Below are 25,284 nucleotides of genomic sequence, written 5' to 3'. Positions count from 1 at the left end.
ACCTCTACTGTAGGTCCTGATCATCTACCACGTCAACTGATTTGCCACTGGCCCCGACACTTTCTTGACGCCTAAAGATTATCATAATCATCGTCAATCTATAAGGAGTGAAACCGTTGGGTAGTTTCTCTCCTCCTGCTCATCACGTACTTTACATCTTCACTCAAATAAACTTGGACATTCATTCACATAGAGATTCTAAATTACTAAATAAATAATCTTTTTTTTTAACAAAAGTATATTTGTGTTATTTCTTAATTATTAAAATACTTCGTTACCTGCGGCAAGCCTTAATTTTGTTGAATTATTTTTAACTTTTTACTTTAATTTAAAAATTCATTCGAATAAGATTCTCAGGATGGATATTAACATCTCGCAAACCTAAATTTTTTAAAGTAACTTGGGGAAACAATAAGTAAGTTTTTTTAGAAACTGTTTTTCCAAAATCATATTTTAATTATTATTATTATTTCTTTTTTGTTTCCAGTTATTTTTCCTTGTTAAAAGGCTGACCCTTTGTACATTTTATATTTTTTTTAGAGTACTTTGTACAATCTGCAGGCAATAACAATTTCATTTAAAAGAATTTCATGCGAGTAGCTCTTAGAATGGAGAACTTTTCAGCAAGAGCTTTAAAGTCAGGCAACCGTAAAGTATAATCAATGCTTTAAGCTTGGAACATAATTAAATTAAAGCGTGAAAGAGCCCCAGAATTAATTGTATATTTTATATTTTCTAAAATGCTGATGTATTTCATGAAATAGATTTCCTTAAAATGCTTTTTTTATACTATTTTATTTCCTGTAAAATAAATTATTGCTTTCGTTCTGTCTATCGATTTTGTGTTATCACTAAGGAAATAACTGTTTTGAGATTCCTTTAACCTGAAACTAAATTCTTTACAAATTAGTTTGTTTAAACGTGAGATGTGTCCATCTGCCCGTGGAGTTTGTGGTTAGCAAAACTAAAAAAAGCCCGAAGATTTATAGAATGTATCAATTATGATACGTTATGTTTGGCGTCACCACCATATCAGGCAAAAAGCTTTTAGAGAAAGTCATCCAAACTTATAAGATTTTATTCAGTTTTTCCAAACTAATTGCGTATAAATTAGATGGAAACTTTTCTAAGGGGAATTCTATGTAAGGGCATTTTTGGATGAGTAATACGGGTAAGGTCCCATCTAAAGTAATTTTTCAGTGAAATAAACACCCTGGCCACCTATAAGATATAAACACGATACAAATATGCAAATGAAATTCCAAATTATTACTACTTTATTCTGCTAATAAGTGTAAACTAGAAAAAAAGTGTTTGACAACTAAGTAATCTTGATACTAACTTGCTTCAAAATATTCCATGCATCTTAAAAAAACATTTAATTTTATTTTTTCAACAAGTATAATCAATCATTTTGTTATCAATATTTATTCACTCTGCTTTCTTTCCTTTAGGCTGTAAAAAATTGTTTAGTCGCTCCCTGACCGAGAGGCTGGTGATGCCTAAGGGACGAATTCTAAATATTAAAAAAAAGTTTTATCACATTAATTATGGAGTAAAAGAAACTTCGTATGAGTTCGTATTATTGGGGACAAAAAATCTGTTTTGATGAATAATTAATTAGGCTATGTCTCTCGATATTCTCATTACTTTCAAAAAGAAAAATCAAAGATACAATTGTTTTTCTGCAACCATGTAGGGAAGTTCTCATTACTCAATTAAAATCAGCTGTGTAATGCCCAACTTCCCTCAATAGTGGGGAAAAATTCCCATTAGTGTCACTTTCCTCACTAGTTAGTGGAAAAACTTTATTGTGCTTCCTTGATATAAGAAGTTTTGTTATTAACATAAATATTTTCTGTAAAACTTTAATAAGCTTATTTAACGTAACTAAATAATTAAAAAACGAATATTAAAAAATAAAATATAAATTGAAAGGAATATAGAAATAAAAATAATACTTTAATAAATAATTAGATATTTTTAATTATAACAGTTAAAAAGGTTATAGTGTTACCTTATAGAAATTTAAAATGGATTCTAGTGATTCCTGTTTATAAAACACTCCTCCATCAATAAAAGAAACAGCAGAAAATGTAATAAGTAATGTAAATACGTAAGTAATGTAAATAATTGTAATATAACAATAAATTTTATAATAAATAAATTACTTTTTGTAGACTGTAAAAATGAAATTTTTAATTTTTTTAGTTAATAACCCTAATGGTTGCAGAAAAAATATAATATTTAACTCGAGTGTCAAGTATTTTCCTCACACTCGGCAATTTGCACTGGCACTCGCCTCGCTTCGCTCGCTCGTGCGTGCAAACCCTGCCTCGCGTGAGGAAGAGTACTACTTTCCACACTTGTTAAATAAATAACTATTTCTATTGAGTTTTTTTGTGAAAGAAATATTTCTTGAACAAGAAAAAAAAAATGTTTTTGTGTGGATAAACAGTTGAAGATTATTTCTAGTGAAAAGAAATAAAAAGAATTGCCAACTTTCCTGTGGAAGGAAATAGCAGATAAAGTTTGGCATCAATAACTGTGTGATATACGGTGTTTGTGCACGTTAAAAAGCACTATTTTAATCCAATAACTAGAATAGGCAAGAAATGGAGTTAGTTTCTTAAAAGTGTCAATATCTATAATGTTAACTCGTTATTTAAATACCAAAGTGCGTTAGATAATGGATTAAACGCCTGATTCTTATCTTTGTTTTCTTGAGATCAATGAAGAATACAAATTTAAATTAACACTTACAATTTAATTAGCAATTTCAAAAGTAAAATGTTCTACCAAGTACATAATTTGTATTTTTAGTTGCAAAATTTAACATTTAAAGCGAAAATAAATTGCTGTAAACAAAATGCTTTCAGTCAATGAATGCCGTTTTCACTACTATGCTACAAACTGTCTGTGAGTAGAATAATTATCTGGGCGATTATACTAACACTATACTTAGTACAGCCTCTAATATTTACACATTTGGCATTCAGAGATTACTTTCATCAATATCCACGGTCTCTAAAAAGGATTTAAACCCAATCATAAATATACAGGGTGAAGCAGTAAGTATTGTCCATAGGCCTACTGTGTGTGGTACACCTAAAGTGGAGTACAGTGAAGTATTGGCCAATTTCATATTTTCCACTGTTCTTGAGTGACGTCACTTTAATATTTTTCTTAAATCATTACTTTTTTCCAATAAAAATGTTATTACTCAGAAAGTTTTAGTCCGAATTCGATTCTGATGACATGGTTAGAAAGGCAGATAAATTTTCTAAAAACTGATACCATTTTGAAGCATAAGTTATTCTCCAAACAGCCTCAATTTTCCTCCGGATGCTGGATAAATAAAAGTAATCGAAATTTTTAAAACTCATTAGGCCCTTACATGATTATTATCAGACCTAGGTGCTGGCACTTTTTTATAAAAGTTCCCTTGTTTAAGTTTTTTAGATGCTGGAAAATATTTCCTAACCTTTTCTCAAATATTTCAGAGTTTAGATTTTTATACTTTTTAAGTGCAATTTGTAACCTTTGACTTCCTTATTTTAAGACATCCTACTTTAAAATTGACTACTGGGTCCATCTAAAAGAGTTTTCAATGAACTAAACAACTTGATAATTAACACTGTTGAGTGCTCGTGAACACGTTTTCTTGTAAACCAAACGTAATTTCTCATACGAACATAAAAGGAATCCTGGAAAATGATATACCGTTTGATAGCCCATTAAACAAGGAAACTTCTATAAAAAGTGCCAGCACCTAGGTCTGAAAATGATCACATAAGAGCCTAATGAGTTTTCTTAAAAGTTTCGATTACTTTCATTTTCCTAGGTTTCGGTGGAAGATTAAGGCAGTTTGGAGAATAATTTATGCTTCAAAATAGTGTCAATTTTTAGGAAATTTCTCCGTCTTTCTAACCATGTCATCAGAATCGAATTCAGACTAAAACTTTCTGAGTAATAACATTTTTATTGGAAAAAAGTAATGATTTTAGAAAAAACTTTAAAGTGACGTCACTCAAGAAGAAGTTGGCCAATACGTCATTGAACTCCACTTTAGATGTACTACACGCAGTAGGCCTATTGATAATACTTAATGGTTCACCCTGTATATACATATTGCGGTAATTGCTGTCCCCTAACTGTAATCAAAACAGATTGGGTGGACACCAATTTCACTTTGTTAGTTTCCCTATCTCTAACTTTCCGTTTCAATCTTCGCGTTTCTAATACTTCGTAATGAATATGGCCTACAGAGTTTTCTTAAAAATGTCGATTACTTTTATTTTTCCAGCATCCGGAGGAAGATTGAGGCTGTTTGTAGGTATACATAACAACACAGTAGAATACTGTACATCTCTTTTGGTGACTGATTTTTTCAACAGTCTAAGAAGTGAAATGAGCTTTCGTCCTAGGGACTAGGACATCTTTAGGCCTTAATTTTACTGATTAATAATTGTACATTTTTTAAATTTTGTGTGGTTAATCTTAGAGAATAACTGTGCCATTTTAAAATCGTGCCACTTTTTCTTCGTAATGGTGTTGCATTTGGATAGAATCAAATGATACATTGTTGCCTTCACATGTTGTGTACTCACATCATATTGGGAAGGTAACCAATAGCTTCACTCTACAGAGTTATTACGTTGTTATTATTGGAAATGCCAAGTTAAAAGAATATCTGTTAACTAAGTATGGTTAAAAAAAAAGATTTCTGTTCGTTCGATTTGGTGTGATGTCTTCCTGGCCAACGGAGCGAAGAGGACAGCGATTATATTGTCCCAAACATAAATCATAGCCAGCAAAAATCCCAGATAAATGAGTTTTACTCATTTCAATTACTCATCTATTCTCTACTATTTTAATATGCAGTATACATAGTTCAAGAACCCTGATATTTTCTATGAACTAAAATTAAAGTATTCTGTTGAACGCTGAGATTAAAATTTAATCTGTAAAGTTGAGAGTTCATCCAGGGCGTGTCTTATCGTAACCAGCGATTATTTTCTGCTTTTACATGCATGCTAGGTACCTGGATGGAGGTGGAATGCTTTTACATTCTAAATGGATCTAAGGAAAGAAGCTTATTCTAAGGCACGACCGAAAAAAGTCTATTAAGTGACGAAATCAATAGTTTGTTTTCTTGTATTCATTAAAAGTAAAATATCAACTAATACCTAGTAATCTCAAAGAAAGGATCAATGCTAAACTTTTATTAATAAAATTTCTGCTTATTTTATTAATTTTATTTAATTAATAAACAATTTTGCTACTACTTTTCTATTCTTGTTAATTACAATGTGTTCTCCTAACATTAGACAAATTTAGCGGTTACTAACATTTTTATAACAAAGTAAAATGCACGTCAGGAATCAATACTCTTGCTTCAATTAAAAAAATAAAAATAAAAGCAGGAAGTTGTTTTTAAAAAGGTATTACCTATTGCACAGTTGTTTTTTGTTAATTAAAAAATAAATTTATTGAGAACAACTTTAACTAATAATTGGATTATTAAATATAACCCTGCCAATCATGTTCAACTGACTTTTTTACAGAGCTGAATTTAAAGAGGTTTTAACGAAGATTTTGTAATGGAAATAACAACTTAAGAAAGTTGTTTACTAAGTCACGCATCCTCATTCACTCCCTTCGAAGTACTTTTAAACCAAAATTATAAACTTTTCTTAAAACCTGCAGGTTAGGTCTTGGCCTGTGGAATATTGAAAGTTTGTGATTAAGACCATTCAGTTATCAATAGTTTTCAAAGCTCCTAGAGGAAGGAGCTGAGGTTGGCAATTATTATTACTTCTGGTATTTCTTGAAAATTGTTTTTCATGAAATAAGGAATAACATTACCAAACCATTCTCCAAAAAAAATTAAAGGTGCGCCAATTATATTACTATCTTACCTAATCTAGTCAAGAAAAAATTAATTAAATACAAACCAGATCTGCCGCTTATCACTAATACTTTTACACTTTTTATTTGAATGTGATCATTTCATTATAGCGAAATGATCTTTTTACTCAAGATGTTTCCCAAAAAAGGTTCCTAGCACAAGGGTATCGCGATGGTTGCAGAAGTTCTGAGCTTCAGATAAATGTTGCTATTCAAAACGTACTTTTTACTTTAACTTTCAGCGACTGATTTGTCTAGGTTAGTACTCTTTGCATCGATAATTTATTTTATGATATTATTGGGAGTCATTCAACGTATGTACCACGTTCCCTAAAATACCAAGCTTTTTAAAACGAGTTATAAACTTTACATTTACATGCAACTTCCTCTTTCACTATTTTCATTTCATTATCCTCCTAGCAGGTACCATCTACGTTATAATTGTTGCCTGATTCTTGAATCGCTACGACAGTTTCTTTAAGTGCTAACACAAAATCAAAAAAATTATGTTGTGGGCCTGAAATCATATATTCAATTCTTCATAACTATAGCTAAACCCTTCTTCGTACATTCCTTTTTTATATTCCACAGCTTCATGTTCTGCATTGCCATTTCTAAAGCTGTAAAATTTAATTCTGCTTAAGCAAAAGGGTTTTTTAGTCGACCTACAGAGATTTAATGTACAAGAATTACTTTACCATCAATAGCTTCAACTTAGTTTTAGAGAATTCATTCTCAGCATTCTATTTAATATAAACAGTGATATTATTTGGTAAGCAGCCTCTAATGCTTATTTCTTGGTAAACAAAAAAAAGAATTTAATCATTAGAGATCCTTTATAATACAAGAAGATGGTCCAATAAAAATATAACTACAAGAAAAATTAGTTTTCTTACCCAATGAAACCAAAGCAAACCACGCGACTAAGTTTATCTTGTTTTTAATAATAACTTTATTATTTAATAAACTTAGTTTTTATTTTAGTTAAAAAATTGTGGATTAGATAAATGTAACGTGCCTAGGAAGGAATCTTAATTTAATAAAGCTATGGACATAACGTTCAAGGTCCAATCTCTCGAAGTTTATTGTTTAATATTACACTTTTTGTCAACATAAAGTGAAGGCCTCATTGTAGGACATAGAATTATTTTTTATGAATATGTAAATTGGTATAATGATGTTTAGAATGTGCTGTGACGCATGCTGGGTCCGATTCCCTTTACTTAGTCTTGGGTTTTACTTAATATTAATTTGTGGAATTGGCAGAAAAGAAAGTAAGCTATCTGCCTACATCCACGAATCTTGATCCATAGTTAAACGTAAAGCCCTCCTAAAACACACAATATATTTCAATCTTCCACAATATATTTTAGAAAGCAGCTAAAAATAGAAGAAATATTGGTTGTCCCGCTTAGGCGTCTGTTCTTTGTGAACCCGGGCGTTGAAAGCTAGAGCTATTTGGAGTCTAGGAAGCAAAAGAAAGTTAAGAAGTTTTATGGAGATAACTTTGAGTAAGGAAAGTAAGAAAAAAAAAAAGACGGTTGAGGTCTAGGATGATTTAAAGACATTGGAGTAGAGAACCAGAATCAGAATCGGGAAGGACAAAACTGGCACTTAGCCAGAGCCTTTAAGGAGTGTACTACTAAATAATAATGTTACATAGAATATTTTCGAGTGGGAGAGTCCACAATCTTTTCAGTAAGGTCGCACATAAGCTTACTCGATTTTTCTCATGCCTGAAATTTCCACCATTACTTTAAATCTTCTTTGAAATACATATATAAGTTCCAGGTCAGGAAATTATTCTAGAGTGGTCTTTAGATGGTGGAAGGTAAACATTGCAAATCCCTGGAATTCTCCAAAAACCATTTTACCTTTGAAAAAGATTTGAATAAAAGAGGTAGTTATTTTGGTGATAAAATAGTTTGCAAAATTTAAACCAAATGGTTAAAGGCATCTCTTTGAGAGAACGCAACTTTTGTCTCCATTCACATTAAATTAAAAATGTGCTTATAGTGACACAGTATTGGACAGTCTAGGATCTATGTGAGTTATTGAACAAGATCACGAAGAGCAATATCAAATATCATACGGAGTCACTAAAACAGAGAACAAGCGAACGCAAAATAGAATTCTACACTACAAACCATCCATGAAAAATAAATGAATAATCGAAATTAAGCAATTCTAGAATAGTAATGTGAATTTTTAAAGATGTTTACAAAGAATGTAAAGGTATTATTAAATGTAATTACTATGTCGTTTAAATTAACCTAAAACCTAAACAGACTCAGATACTTACGCTAAAACATGCTTTCACCACTTCTGTTGCGTATTTGATTATCGGTGAGGAGGCCCAATCAGGGAAAAATTTAAAGATGTTGCAAACTTGGGAGAAGACTATGGATACTAATTTGGGACTTGTTCTTGGTCACTTGAGGAGACTTATGTATGTTATGGTTCGTTTTTCTCCCCTGAACAAAATCGTTATTGAATCGTGTTTTATTATGTTCTTTCAGAAGGTATTTTTATGTTTTGGAGTGTTTCATATGTTCTGACAAGTGTTGTTTGTTTCTTTATTCATCTCGTAACATTTAATTTTAGTTTCATGGTATATACATACATACATACATGTATGTATTTTAATATCAAGGTGAAAGGCCAGTTTAATAACACACAACAATGGTGCAAATTCCATTTCGAGAATACTACTTTTTCTTTAAAAGACAAAATAATACATGAACACTTTATAAATTTAAATTACTTATGATCTCACCACTTTGATTAATATTGGTTTTTGTTTGTTTGCAGGAATTCAGTACAATACATACGTTACACTTAAGTTACAAAATGTCAAATCTACCACAGTTACCGTCAAAGGGCCTAATCCATGTTGGAATCAAGATTTTCTTTTGTAAGTATTTATTTTCAATTAATCTTTTCTGTTGCAAGTACGAGGGGGTACCCAAAAAAAACCGGAATTATTTTTTAAAAGCTATTTATTTACAAATTTTTTACAGAACAACCTTATCCCCTTCAAAATACTCTCCATTACAACTAATACATTTGTCCCACCGGTGCTTCCACTGTTCGAAACATTTTTTGTAGTCATCTTTAGAAATGGCTGACAGCTCCTTCTTCGTTTTTTTCTTGACCTCTTCAATGTTGTCAAATCGGTGACCTTTCATGCCCTTTTTCATGCGTGGAAATAAGAAAAAGTCGCACGGAGCCAGGTCAGGCAAGTAAGGTGCGTGTGGCAGCGGAACCATGCCATTTTTAGCCAAAAACTGTGTAACAGAGATGGCTGTGTGTGCAGGTGCATTGTCGTGGTGGAAGAACCAGTCTCCTGTTTGCCACAAATCGGGTCTTTTTTGGCGAACACTATTGCGCAATCTTTTCAAAACTTCCAAATACAAGGTTTGATTGACGGTCTGACCTGGGGGGTACACACTCTGAATGGACTACGCCTTTGGCATCAAAAAAGCAAATCAGCATTGTTTTGATGTTCGACTTGACGACATTTTTTTGGTCGGGGTGAAGATGACGTCTTCCATTGGCTCGACTGTTGCTTTGTTTCTGGGTCATAACCATAGCACCATGACTCATCACCAGTAATGACCTTTGACAGAAAGTCTGGGATCAGTTTCAAGCTGTTGTTTCAAAGCACGACATGTTTCAACTCGATGTTCTTTTTGATTGTCAGTCAGAACTCGAGGAACAAACTTGGCAGCAACCCTTTTCATCCCCAAATCTTCCGTTAAAATTCGCTGAACCGAGCTCCAAGATAACCCACTACTCTCTGACAGTTGATCAATTGTCTGTCGACGGTCTGTGAACACCAGCTCTCGAATTTTTTCAACATTTTCGTCGATTCGGGCAGTTGATGGACGTCCAGAACGAGGTTTGTCATCAATCGACATGTCGCCATTTTTAAACCGAGTAAACCACTCGTATACTTGAGTTTTTCCCATAGCGTCATCTTTGTAAGCTGTTTTCAACATTAAAACACTTTCAGCAGCATTTTTGCCGAGTAGAAAACAAAATTTCAGAGCTGCACGTTGTTCACTTAAACTTGCCATCATAAAAAACGAAAAAAGAACAAAACAGCGCTGGTAAAAACAATCACTGCAGATGAACAGAACAAGCCAGGCAGACAACACAGGCAGGACTGAACTGGCAAGGAATTGCGCTATACACGTCTAGCGGCAGAAATGCGTACTACATAAGCTCCATGCGCGGCAACGCAATTCCGGTTATTTTTGGGTACCCCCTCGTATGATGTACACATAAAAAAAAAAGTATTAAAATAAGTATTTGTCTTCGAGACGCTCGCCACCTTGCTTCGCAAAAAAGAAGCTTCTGCTAGATTTAGGTTTGGGTTGAGGAGAGCTACATAGATTCAGTGTATTCATAGTATCAGAAAGTATTTTTGCAACGTTTGTATGTCGATGACTTTAAATAACAGTGGTCTTTTTTTTTTAAAAAAAAAAAAAGTTGCTAAAAGACAATTAGTATGTATCAATTCGCTCATCGCACGTGGCTTTACAAGTTTAATGTCGTACATAAATTCGTGTTAAAACCTTCACTTTTTGCTCTAGAACTTGAAATGTTGTGATCGAGGACCAAAGCAGAATAATCACTTCAGAAAACAGAAAGAGATAAAGTCTAAAGCCAAAGTGGTTCCAATTAAACGAAGGTTGGTAAATCTTTACAATAGCCCACGGAGGTGTGGCCTAATATCGAAGTGATTCTGATTCGCTGTTACCATATAACCCGCCAAATTCAAATGTAAATATAAAAATATTTCTTTATTTTATATTTACATTTAAATCTGGCGGGTTATATGGTAACGCGAATCAGAATCACTTCGAATTATTAATTCAAGATTGAAAATTTTATTTAAAAAAATTTTCGTGTGGGGCTGTGTCCCCCACACCCCCCCTTTTTGTGGGGGCTTTGCCCCCACACCCCCTCACTACCCAACTAATCCACGCACAAATCTAATTTGTAATTCAGACGCATGAAAAACAAAAGAAAAGAAGCCTACCTTATTCAATGCAATCCCTATCCTTCTGTTAATACAATTTATTTACTCCCTTAAATAACGCTCTCATTTGATCGCCCATGGAAGAATGACTCCTTTTCATACTTAACACACTTCGGACCTACATATCTATTACTAATGAAACCAACACTCATTCAAAATTTTGAAACTTTCATCTCTCCATCTTCACTCAGACTACATGTTTTAAATAAAAGAAAAACTGTAGATTTTAAACGTTCATGTTTTATGAACTTTAAAAAAAAAAACGCACCTAAAGTTACACACTGGACACTGGCGGGAACTGATAATACGTTGGAAAGGAAGCAGTTACTAAGTGTGAGTGTACTGCGCATGCTCACTAAAAATAAATAGGCAAGAAATTCAAAAAAATTATATACAGCACATTAGCGGGATGTTGAGAAATTTAAAAATAATATATTGAACATTGGCGGGAAGTAGTTTAAAAAGTCAACGGTAACTGTGCTGTACTGCGCATGCGCTTAAACTAAATAGGCCACACCTCCGTGGGCTATTGTAAAGATCAACCCGAAGGTTTTTCAAGAAAATTACAGAAGTACAGACGATTATAATATTGTAGAAATTCCTTTTAAACTAAGTTTCTTTATTTCAAAGTACGTATTAATTTATGGCATACTTGAATGATGAAAAATGCCAGCATCTTCATGAATGATGGGTGATTTTACTTAGTGCACAGATACTGTGCCCAGGAATTTGTAAAATACTAAAGGAACTGAAAAAAGAAGAGATAATAAAGATATTAGAAGTATAGGATGAATGAAATAGCCAAAAAGTTGGAGTTGAAAGACGCCTTGGAAGACGCCTCCTAGATAAAAGATCCTTTGTAATTTATGGAGATGCTCGAAGATTACTGCAATCGAAGGAGAACACCAAGGGCCAACAGGTTAATTTTTGATAAAACAAACGGCTTTCTTGATTTGAATGGATTAATTGTGCTAAAGCTAAACTTAATTATCCTTCGCTGTGAGCTGCATTTGATGTCAGAGGCCAGTCGCTCAGAAATGATGGAGAGGATGAAACCCCTGCACTTGTCTCCAGTGGTGTACAGAATAACCATTTATTTCTCGACATTAGGCTTAAAAATAACCTGTATCACCCAGAAGACACTTAACACTAAAACGATTCCTTAGTTAAATTGCAGCTGTACTCAAATCTCTGTAGTTCGATAAGTTGTTGCCCATGTTTTTGTATTGTATACCTTGTTTGAATTAAATTGTTGCAAATTTCAAGAATATTAAGACTTAAATAGATTATTTCTTTATTCGGACAGATATAGGTGTCTTAAAGGTAAAAATCTAAGTGAGATTAGATGTTTGGTTAAACTAAAATATCTATTTAACAACTATCTCTTACCACAAGGTATTTTTGTCTTGGAGCACGAGACTGACATTTTTTCTTCTGTACTTAGGTCCTGCAAGACGTATTAATTCATTGCCAATGATATATTAAGAAGCAGTAAAACTACTTACACCAGTCCAGACCGTTTAGTATACCTTGTACCTCATGTTCTAAAAAAAGACTTTTATTCATATGTTGTACACATTCTTACTTTGTTTAACGATATAGATTGTCAATATTATTGATTCTTTTAGTAACAATCAACGTCTTTCGGTTGAGAGTGACATTTTCTTCTTCCTATAATCGTTCTAACAAATACATACACTGGTTTCTCAAAGTTATCTCAATACTTTAGAAGCAAGAGTTGTTTATTAGGTACAATTTGATAAATATTTTTTCTTATAAAGTTTTTATTTCTAAAGTATTTAACGAGTCATCTGATGAATCCATTTTGTTAAATGCACAAAATGTTTTCATAAATATGTAGTATGCATGAGTGTATAGTGTTAATTAGTGAATAAATGAATCAATTGTATAATGTTAATTAAATCTCACCAAGAACTTCAGTGTAATTAATTTTATTCTATGTTAAATGGATAAAAAGAATATAAAGGCCAAAGCTTTTCCTATTTTTCTGTGCTATGAAATAAGATGTTTCTTTAACGTTGATTCACTAAGTGTTCCTTTGTGAAGGTTAATTATGCGGTCAACACCTTTTGGTTCTCTTAGAATTTAAAAAGAAAACTCTAACAAACGTTTACACAGATGTTTCAGTATGGTTTCTTTTCTTTTGTTTTTGCCATCTCCTTCAATACTGTAATCTAGTTTCGTAATGAAATCTGCGTATTTACTTTTATTTACATTTATTCTTTTATAAAACTAAAATTATTTTGTGAAGATTCAGGAATCTTTGCATTTCTGTCCGGGTACATCTTAAAAGACTCAAATCTTTCAATGAAGGCCCTCCCAGTTAGACAATTCGTGGGACCTATTAAGGCGATATGTTTAGCTATTTGGGTTTAGTGTATTATCGCACCATCCCCTAGCTCATCGCCCTCACATGTGCGTGTACGCTATCTTTGTAGATTAGCTGTAGAAGCATATAGAGAAGGAAGCCTTAGGTTCTAAGATCTTCAGATATTTTCTTAGTATAATAAGTATAGATGAACGACTCGAAGTCACGCCCAACACCACTGCGTTCTAAAAGTCACGCCCAACGCCACTGTATACTAAAAAGTTGTTTAGGCTCTTTTATGGGACAGTGATTATCCATAGAATGTAGTGGGTATAAAAAAAAGAAATATTTTTTAACCAAAAAAGTTCCATGGTATTGAAAAAACACTTCTGAAATTTATTAACATCACACTAATCATTAGATTCTGTACAGTGTTTCTGTACCTACTCTTCTCATTAAATATTCAATATAATTGCAACATTCTTTATCTTTATTTATTAGATATTTTTTTTCATCACTATACGAAAAAACACAGTATCTGGATTAGTTCGTGGCAGAATAGCTGGAGAATGTATGATACCTTCACAGAAGTTAGAACAGAGGTGGTATAGTTAGAAAATTAAGAGAATAATGGGAAACAGATTTAATTAATTATTCCAAAAATAATTAAATTGGGATCAGTCTGAAAGCTTTATAAATATCAAAATCAAAAAGAATCAATTCGAATTTGATATAACTTCTTAGAAGACTGTGTTGGTGTTTTATCTCCTTGATTGTTCTTAGCATTTATTATAATGAAAGACTTTCCTTTGAGTTACTCTTTAAAATTTAAAAGAGTGTTAATTTCTAATAGTGTATCGGATTTCTAAATCAGGTTTTCTTTTTGTGAATTTTAATTAATTTAATTTAGCTAATAAACTTTAGAGCACAATCTGTCAATCACATATATTTTAATTTGAAGTAATCAGCCCTTTGTTTATTTTTGAAAGTAATTAATTTTTCACGATTGATTTTTTTTGTTGACAATTTTGAGTCAACTAGGAAATATTGGATGTTTTATTGTTAGATATAAATTCATAGTTGAAAGTTAATTTTTAACTAAAATAAGAATATAAAATTATTTAACAGTTAGCCTAAAATGAACAGAATTATTAGTATGAAGTCCAATTAAAGTTTTTCTCTCAATAAGTTTTGTGCAGAGATTTTCTTCAATGTTCAGTATTGGAAGGACGAGGGTTGTAAAGGATTAAGTTTTAGTCGGTAGACAATGGAACACAACTATTATCAGTGCCTGGGGACAAAGTTATAACCCCCACAAATATACCCGATCATAATTCTTACAGAAAAAGGATAGAAAGGGATGGTGCCCCGGCTTGTATAGTCAGGGCACGGCTAACATTCCCAATGGTTAGCCGACTTGCTTCCTATATATATTTCCTATCGAAAAGCTCATTGAAAAGCTATGAGACGGTCTTTACTTCGAATTACAACCTCTTACCACTTACCATCGTACCCTTTAAACTTCTTCTCGCTACCACAAAAACTTTCTTTTAGACCTTTGTGGGTGAAATTCAATGTACAGTTCTTGTTTATCATCATTTATTTATACAAATACAAACTTTATAAAGATGAGGAACTTTATGAAAATATCTTACGCTTGTTTTGCTTAATTTGTATTCGAATTCAAGTTTATTCAATACTTTCTGAAATTCACTGAATTTTAATTAATTTCAGTTTAATTCAGTTAATTAGTTTTGACATTTTGAAGCCAAACTTTGAATAGTGATAATTGTGCGAGAAGAGGATTAGCTCTGTGCTTAATTGAATTGCGGAGGTCTTGTGTTCGAGTACATGTTAAGCTGCCCTTTTGCAGTCTTGGCTCACAATTCTGACATGAAATCTTACTGCAGGCCAACGGATAGCTCTGGTAATGACAATTCTTTGAGTTGGCTCGTTAATTAAGGCAAAAATTGTGTAGTTTATTGTAAATTAATGATTTTGTTCAACTATCAAATAAATATTAGTTTTCTATAATGTTCATGAGGTGTCTCAGTTATCAGCTATCAGCACCTCCATCATTCTTTTTAAATCATTCACCATATCGCTGACCAAGGAATTCTAAATCCTCCTGTAACCTCCAGCAATCTTTCCTGTACAGAAAAACTGTTTATTTGAAGCTCTTTCAAAGCAATATACTTGGTGTGAATAAGCTTGCATTTTCTTCCTCGCTGGATTTTTCTATAATTTTTCGGTTCTCATTCATTCTATATAGCCATCTTGCATTCTTATAAATACAAAAATAATTCCTTTCTCGCCCATCTCTAGAAGCTCTGTTCAACACCTTGCTTCCTGGCGATAGACTAAATTGGTACAATATTATTTTATGAACTTTAGCAAAGTTTGGGCACCAAAGATCATCAATATGATATGACGAATACTCCATGTAGAAATAATAGATAACATCTTCTTGGACTGGGAAGATACCAAGAAATTGTGTTCAACAATAACTGATTTTTTTGGAACAAGAAAGATGGTTACATACTTGTTCCATCTCTTCCGTGGAATCGCTGGTTGGAATTGGATGTACTAAAATATTAAAGTCAATTGAATTACATAGATGGTGGTACAGCACACTTTATTTGTTGTTTCTTAAGCCGTCTTTGAGTAAATGTGCATCTTTTACCAAAGACGCAAAATTAGTGAAAGTGTTCAACCAAACTATGATTTGCAGATCATTCTCTTTAAGCTTTACTAAACTTCAGAAAAATAAAACTATTCTAATAAAGCTTGCCTCTATTTCAGACTCTTTGAGTCGGTCCACTGAATCCTCTGTTTCCATTTGTTATTTTATTTCGTTACTTTGCTAAATTTGATTAGTACGAAATTCATTTTGAAGTGTTTCAAATTATATAAGATTTGAAGCTCTACCTATCATGCTAATCATTATAACCAAGAGATCACATTGATATATATTATAATATTTTCCAGTTACTGTAAAAAATTTTAAAGCACTTTATTCGTGCCATACACGCTGAATCGTTCTGCTGGCCCGAGGATGTCTATGTATAAACAAATTGCCAAAAATTCAGAATTGACTCTCTCAGCATAGATCACTTGTTTCTTTTCAAAGTAAAATGTAAGTGGGGAAACAAATGTAAAGAAATGACGAACTAAAATTATGAAAAAATCATAGAGAACTATTCTTAAGAACTGTAAGCTATAGAAACACAAAACTAGACTCGTATTTACATTAAATATTAATACAGAGCTAAATGAGTTATAAATAAAAGAATTAAAGTAATGTTGGATTAGAGCAATAGATGCGAATTTGGTTATAGATGTACTTATAACTTATAGTAGATCTGCTAGAATATCCTTTTTAGTTCGTCCTCTGTCCCCACATTTTTGCTTTTTGGTGATGTGGTAGGATTAAGCCAAGCTCTCAGATACTTTTTATTGGAGGTGAGCCGTGACTACGGCTTAGTTGAAAAACTGCACTCAATTATACGGCTAAGAAGAAAAAAAACAAAATTATCTTATCTGTTTGCATAAAAATAAGATTTCTTTTCATGAAAATGATGGTTCCCTCAATATATAAGGATAAGGGAGTCAACGAGCCTCATATGGGTATTTGCTGTCCAGAGTAATATCTACTTTACAGAAACTAAACTAAATCAGGGAATATCACAATCCAATCACTTCTAGATTCCGTTACATAAAAATTAGAGACAATCTATTGGCTACACAGACAAGTCTTTATCAAGGGACTCAATTTATTTTAAAATTGAATTAAATAATATAATCTCCAGATTAAATTATAACTATGTAAGTATAGATATTGAATCAGAACTTAATTATAAATATAACTGTCTTTATAGAAATCTAAGCACTCTAGGATTACGAGAGAATTATTTAAACTTAAACTGTAACATTGAAAAGATAAGAATAATAATTCAATTACGTTTGGCCAATTTAGCAAAATTTACTTTGTATTTTAACAACAGTAAATTTGAATGTGATAACAACAATATATGTATAATTTGTAGCATGATGAAGCCCGACTCTTTGCATGATTTTTACCAACAATTATTAACAATTAATTCAATCAAAAATATTGATCAAATATGTGAGGCAATAAGATGTAGATTTGTAATATTTTAAATGATTGGTAAGTTATTACTTTTAAATATTTTCAATTTTAAATTCATTTAGTTTTACGATGCATTATTTTTAAGTTTGAATTATATATACATATTTATGTCTGAAGTTCAGTTTACTATTTTGTGTTTATTATCGAAGATTTATTCAAAGATTTATTCTGTTTGTTATCTCTGATGGATCTCTTTTCATGTATTATTATTATTTATTATTTTAATGTTTTTAAATTTCCGATGTCTGTCTAAGTCGGCAAGAACTTTTGTTTTTTTCTGTTTTTCAAAATTATTATGCATTAATCAGTGGTAATCAGGCCAACTCTTTGTTTAAAGTACAGTGTACTACAAACAATAAATAAATAAATAATAACATAAAAATTAGAAATCTTTATTTAACTGTAGGACAAAATTTCAAATCAGTTCAATTAATAAACTCTTATTTTTTAAATAGCTCTAAAAGAAAAATATTTACTTTTCAAGTTAGTATCCTTAGTATTAGGATTAGAAGCAAAACAGTCTGCTGAACATTATTCCTTAAAAGATATATGAAGGTAATTCCGAAAATTATCTAAATAGGATATCTTAAGAGGCAACTGAGACTGGGTTGTTTTTTTTTTTCTTTCTTTCTTTAATTTCTCCTGAAATAACCTGGAAAGGAGAAAAGGGAAAAGTGAAGCTAGAGTGTATAAAATACTTTTCAACCTTGTGCAGCACGGTCACTATCATTATACTATATAATGATGGCTTTTCTCTATATCTTTCATCAACCTATCTTGTCTTGCTTCATTTTTTTTTCCTATTTCTTTCATCACTTCATTTTACATTTTCTAAAGTTCCAGATTAGCTCTTTTATAAAACGAAGAAAAAGAAAAAAAAAACATCTATATTGGACGAAAAACTGATCTCTCCTTTGAAGTAACTGGGATATTGGGATTCCATTTTAATTAAGGCAATCCTTAGAATTACAGTTAGGTATAAAGAAGTATTTTTTATTATTCCATTTCTTTATTTTACTTGTTTTTAATTATATTCTCGTAAGATAAAGTAATCATAGATTTATATTTGGCAAACATACTTTCAAGCATGTTTTAAGTGTTATTATATAAAAACATTTTAAGTATTATGGTATTAATCATCAATGATAGAATACCGTAATTCATTAAGATGAAACAATTATTACTCATACCAGAAGATTTATTGACTCTGACTGACTTTAAAAAATTGCACGATTTCGAAAACATTTTCTTACTAGTAGTTCAAGAGAAAATAGAATAAGTTTCGACTCTCAATACTGGTTTTGTGTTAATGAAAGAAATTTCAAGGGAAATCTGCACTGTCCATATTGGTTGTATTTTATACGCGCTTGGTTTTTCTTCTAAAAGCAGATTTAAGGCAGTACAAGTTTAGGCTAATTTTGAATGTCAGCTTTTCCTAAAGACTTTTTATGATTGAAAATTGCTATTCTCCGTGATTAAATAACTTATTTATTAGTGAACAAATTGAGTAAAAGTGAAAAAACTAAGTAAGAGCAGTTCTGGTGGCGAACGTTAGAACTAAACGAGGCAGTGAACTGTTGTAAGCTGGAATTATATGAAAAGTTGTCTAAATTAGAATACAGAAGACAGGAAAAAATTTTTAATTAAAAATAAGAAAATCAGTCAAAACCAAAGGAAATCGCCCTAATGTTCTTGATTGATGATAACTAAGGAACGGATTTTTATGTATTTAAAAATGCCAAATATTTAATTAAAATATGCATTTATTTTCGTCAATTATGTGGAAAATATGTGATTTTCTTAAAATATTTTCTGGACTATTTAAGTAAAATGGACATTTTTTTTTATGAAAATGGATTTTTTTTGGGGGGGGGGGAAGTTATAATTATTTATACAAGAAAAGAACATTTTTACAATTTATAATAATTTATTAGGAACAAAATAATTTGTTTTTACAAGTTATAATGATTTATACAACAAAGAACATTTTTACTATTTATAAAAAGATGTGTTAAATTTTCAATTTTGAAAACTTCACTCTTCGAAATTGTTTGCAACCACATGAAATTTCAAATGTTGGAACGTAAAGTGACGACGATCTGGGCGTAAGATGGACTTGTAACGACTAAAAGATCGTTCAACATCTACAGATGTTATAGGTACCTTGCTGAAAGAAGTTATCTCGTTGGTTGTAAAGGGTACACGATGTTCTGAGGTGACTTCTGTTCCACTGATAATAACAGAAATCTGGCAGATGGTCTCCCACCCTTTGTTCTTGCTCAGTACTTCTACCAGTTTTGATCTGATCAGATCTCCCTTACTCCCAGGTATTCCTTCCACCTTTTCGATTACTTTTTTAACGTTGGGCACGTTTTCTGTCAGTCGAACATTTTGGGACTCAAGTTGGGTAATGGCTTGTGCAAGAAATACGCAATTGTCAGAAATGAATGCAAGGTCGTTCCTTAAATTAGGTTTCTCGAACAAAGACTTGGCTGTATTTATCGCTACAGCTTCGTCGTCGAGATGTGAAAGGAAATTCTTGATTTTATTGTAGTTTTCATAGTAATGCTGAGCTGCTTCCAGCCAAGTACCCCATCTTGTCAATATTGGTTCTGGTGGAAGGCACAAGTCTGGATAGAGATCTTTTAGCATTTTAATGCGACTTGGTGCTTTTAAGAACACTTTTTTAACCGAGGAGATTAAGGAATCTACGTCACTGAACAAAGATCGGACAGTTTCTGCTACTCGATGCAAGGCATGAGCAATACACGTCACATGAATTATCTTAGGATAAAATACCTGAATAGATTGCCCAGCCTTGACCATGTTGGGGGCAGCATCAGAGAGAAACAAAAGAACTTTTTCGTTCTTCAAAGAACTAACAAGTGCCCGTCACTGTTTAGCAGCATTCTGTATAAATTACAATAATCATTGTACCCACTGTGATTCACAGCCCTACAGTCTGTGGTTCACAGTTCCTGTCAACCACCTCCCAATTATGAAAATATGCCCAAAATGAAAAATATGAAAAAATATGTACATATTTTGATTAAATATGTAGAAATATTTATTTATTTTAATCAAATATGTATAAATATGCAATAACATCCAAATATGTGAAATAAAAGTAGACTCAAACGGCTTAAAAAGTGTCAGTATGAATACTTCTAGTTGAAAAACGTCTGTAAATTGCCTAGAAAAAAATATGTAAATACATACGAATCCGTTCCCTAATGATAACTATGTTTTTAGTTAGTTCTCTTTCCATCATAGTTTCAATAAACTAGTCACCAAATTAGTTATCTTGATTTCCACACAGAAATTCAGAAAATAATTGCAATCTAAATTTTGATATCTGTTCAAGCGCTCTCTTTTCTTAAAGAAATAAAAACTCTATAATAATATTAATTAATAAAGCTTTTTTTTTTTCCAAAAAAAAGCACAATAATAAATTTCTTTCTTTAAACATGACAAATAAAAGACAAATACACTGGGTCCAAAAGACCATCCGTGGGATTAAATGCTCTCTATTAAATATAGTTTATTAAAATTGAAGTCCTTGAAATAGATCTTTGTTTTGGTATTAAAAATAAATTAAACTGAAGGAACCAAAATGAAACTAATTTGACTAAAAGTATAAATTTATTCAACGGTTGGAGATAAGACTGTTTTCTTTCCTGACTTTTTACTTAAACAAGGCTGGGTTAATTTTTTTTTTTTCAATCATTTATTTAGTTACAATCAACGCATTTTGCGTTATAAGCAACAATGATAACAATAAATAACAGAATAACAGAGTGGAGAAGTTACCCAGCGGTAACACTCCAAAAATATTTTACTTTCTACTGACACTATTCATCAGAGAGGAGATCGTCTTTTAAGACGTCTGGAAGTGTTGTCTGGAAATGTTCTTGAAGATAGTGTTATACCAGTGGATTTTGATGTGTTTGAATGTTAAGATGGAAATTTCTGTATCGTGTTTTCAGCAACTTGTGTGACGAAAGGAATGTTCAAGTCTGTGTGAATGGTTTGATTGGTGACGTAGAAAGTAAGAGTTTACTATAGAGCGAAGAATTTTAGATTGCAAGGACTGGATCCTTTGCAGATTTGAGCGTTTGGTTGAACCCCACAGTTCGGGGTTAAAAATTAAAATTATTTTGTTTATTCTCAGCAAATTCTGAGTCTACCTACATGTTGAACCTAGTTGGAATTGTTATAATTAGAACAATGATTAGGTCACTGGATTCCCTCGCAGAGATCTAGGATTAAAATCCGGCCCTTAGATTTTCTCTTTGTCGGAATTGCTTACACCTCAACTCTGGTGGTAGAAACTTTTTGTAATGAGAAAACTGTTCGAAGGCTTTTTGATGCTCTCTCTCGCTCTATTATTATTATAATTTTATAATAACAATAATTATGGTTTTAACAATAATATGTATATTATTATTTTGTTTATTTTTTTTAATATAGATCTGGTGTTATGAATAATTTGGCAAATTATTATTTATTTTTTTTGCGCTTCTTACACGAGATTAACTGTTTAACCTCAAGGTGAGGATAACAAGATAGAAGAATGATTAGGTCAAAAGCACAAGTCCACATTTCTGGGCACAGTTCCAAGTTTCTCGAGCCATTCTCTCCGTCTGTTCGGCGCGTCCTAGATTTACATTCGTAGTTCTCTTCTATGGTCATTCATTGGCCATTCATCCCACTGTTCGCTCCGTTTTCTTTCTCTTTCTCTTTTATTTCTTACTGCTTTTCTATCGTCATACTCGCACTTACGAACTCTCGAGCTCTTTCATTCTGCCATTTCTTTAGATTTTCTTATCCCTACTGCTTTCTACCATTCTTGTAACAATAGAAAATGTGTCCTCTTTTTCTTCTTTTGTTTTGCCTTACTCAAAAGATACAAACATACAAGAGCCAATCGTGACCAGTATAAAATACCTATAATCCAATCTAAGACTTTCTTTTTTAGGAATGAACGTGACATATTTATTGTTGGCTATTGTACTTTAAGACACTAGAAGACATATAGGGAAGCATCCTTCTACTGCATTCTAAGCAAGTGGGTAGGGTATCTATGGCCATATTTCTTCTCTGGCTAAAAATCTATTTTCATGATATGCTTACATAATCATATTTCTCTGGTCCAAAAAGAGAGCGGAAATTAACTTAAAAGAGATTTAAAAATAAAGGTTACGTAAGAGTCATTGCTGATAGTTGTAAATGTAGATTCTTTTAAGATAAATTTCACTTGCTTAAACACTTTGTTGGTTGCCTAGACAGTTTTCCTAAGAAGTTATGTTTATTGGCTGTCCAGTTTCCTGCCGAGGAATAATTGATCTTTGAAATATCCTTTTACTTACTAAAAGTTGAAGAATATTTGCTATACAGGGATCTGGCCAAAGACTGTTCTAACTTCTCGTTAGAGTTTAATTATTTATATTCAATATATTTATACATTTTAATATAAATATATTTTCTGTAAAGACAAAAGCCTCTTTTCTTCAATGTACTCGAACCTGTATGTTCTATTTCACACTTTTTACTAATGCCTAGGCAAATCTTTGCAACACAGCCTTCTTATGTCAAAGAAATCTCCAGAACTGTACGGGTTCCAAGGAAGATATTGCTCTTCAAGCACCTGGTAATTCCTTGAATAATGACATTGTAACTAGTTTGGATGTTTCTCCATTTCCACTCCAAAATACGCACGTTCTAGACCTAGCTTGTTCTGTAGCCTAGAATGTGTGAGTACACCTGTTATTTTCAAAGAATGGCTCTCCAAAATTAAACAAATAGAAAAGGGAAGTATTTAGAAGGTAAAAGGAACCGGCAGTCAAGTATATCTACCACGGATTCTGGGCATCCTTTCCCAAAAATATCTTTCCAAATATTCTAAAATTGACTCCAAATCAAAGATTTTATTCAGCTCTAGCACTGGTACCTGCTTTCAGAACATTCCATCATTGTCTCCTTCATTGCATCAGAATGTAAACTTAGTTTTGCTTAGTTCATCTTACTAGATCGTTCGAGATCATACTTGGAAAGATGGAAAGTAATTCTTTAAAGCTGGACAAATAGAAGAGCTTTCTAAATTAGAAAACTAAATCAATTCTAAATCCATTATTCTGAATCCACACAGGTATTCACTGCGCCAGTCGAGTTTTCTAAAATCTAAATTAGATTAATATAAAATTTAGATTAGAACATACCGATTACGCTACATTACTAGTTTTTCAGAGAAGGATTGAATGATAACCTAGTTCTAAAATTGTAGTTGTAACTTCCAAGGAAGACTTCAGTTCTACCTAAATCTTAATTCTAGTTCTCTCTCTTAATATCTAAATTAGCTCGGCTCTGCTTAAAATAATAATTATAATAATAATGCCCGATTGTATCTCTGTTTTATTTTATTAATTTATTTCTTTAATTCCTAAATTTTTGTTTTTTTCAAAATTCCATTTACATTTACGTGCATGTGAGGTGTCAGAAAAGTTACCACAGGGAATATTGTTAATCCATTCATGCGCGTCACTAATTAGATGACGAGGCATTTGGCTACCTTAAGAGAGTCATAGTTACTATTCTTCTAAAAATAATTTCCACTCACATGCCATTCAAGTCTTTGATAATTAAAACAGCAATATCACTTTATGGTACTGCACTAAAAATGTCGTACGCAATTAACAGTGAATACGGTTGGCTAAAGTGGTCAGAGGACAAGGCGATGTAACAAGAGCCACTTCTAGGCTTCTTTAACAACGCTCTTGGTTTTCACCCACTAATCTCGTCCAACATTCCTTTACACTCATTGCACTTTACTGTCTCGCCTCTTCTCACACACCACCTTTCTCGAGTAGCCATTAACAGACCTAGGTCTTGAGACTGCACCCAACTGAATATTAATGGTAACATAGTTATTAAAAAAAAAATGCATTATTAAAAATATAAAAACTTTAAGCATAAACAAGTCTGACCTACTTTGCTTTAAATGAGTAAAAGAAAGAACAAACATTAAATTCATTTCTGTCAAAAACGATATATTAGTTGTTTTTTTTATTCAGTATGTAAAAGTTTGTAGGATACATGAATGTCAGAATTCAAAGTTTTTGCTTGAAGTAGTTATTTATAAACACACAACTCGGAATAATTTTGTTTTGTAGAAAACTTAGTGATATACAGAACTGCCTATATTCTGTTCTACCCTCCATAGCATATCCTAAAAAAAATGTATTTATCCAGCGAAATTTTGCAACCATTGGCCAACATCCACAAATCTTGTTCACAGTTTCTATTATTTTTTTAAGTTAATTTTATTACATTTGAAACTTTCTACTAATCTACCAGCTTTAATTGTTTTTTGGCAAGTTCTCATCTTAAACAGTTAATAGAATAAATTAGAATCAATAGTTTTACTTCTTTGGTTGTTAGAATCCTTAAATTTAGAAGTGCTTTGCTCATTTTTAAATGGAATTTAAATAATAATTGTAATAGTTTCTTTAAATTGGCATTGCTTATACATTTTGAAACCGAAAGCTAGCAAATTCAGAATAATTATTAGCATATGACATTCTTAGATCCTGACAAGTGCTTTACATTTTCATCACCATCATTACCTAGCGGTATGCGAAAGATTGTTTAGGGGTACGCAAAAAAAAAGTTATTATGGCGGAAGGTATAAAAATTATACAGATATATTATTAATGAGAAAAAAATTATATAATAAATGATTCCTACAACTTAATTACAAAATTATTATAATAAAACTGAATAACATATAAATTGACAAGAATTAAGTACTCATTCGATACTGCAGTATTTTTTTAAAAAGTAAATATATTT

General features: G+C 31.8%; 1 protein-coding gene across 6 annotated transcripts in view; it reads left to right on the top strand.

Moving 5' to 3' along the window:
• The window catches only part of unc-13, a 626,295-nt gene that overhangs the window by 109,807 nt on the left and 491,204 nt on the right, over positions 1 to 25,284 (top strand). For all 6 annotated transcript variants that reach the window (XM_074122300.1, XM_074122305.1, XM_074122303.1 and 3 more), the window contains exon 4: positions 8,722 to 8,824. In XM_074122300.1, coding sequence (XP_073978401.1) covers positions 8,722 to 8,824 — 103 coding nt within the window. The remainder of the gene's footprint in view (positions 1 to 8,721; positions 8,825 to 25,284) is intronic.

The sequence above is a fragment of the Rhodnius prolixus genome, unplaced genomic scaffold (genome assembly GCF_049639745.1).
Source record: "Rhodnius prolixus isolate KJV_2025 unplaced genomic scaffold, Rpr scaffold_8, whole genome shotgun sequence".
NCBI classification, from domain to species: domain Eukaryota; kingdom Metazoa; phylum Arthropoda; class Insecta; order Hemiptera; family Reduviidae; genus Rhodnius; species Rhodnius prolixus.
This window is presented reverse-complemented; position numbering and strand designations above follow the sequence as displayed.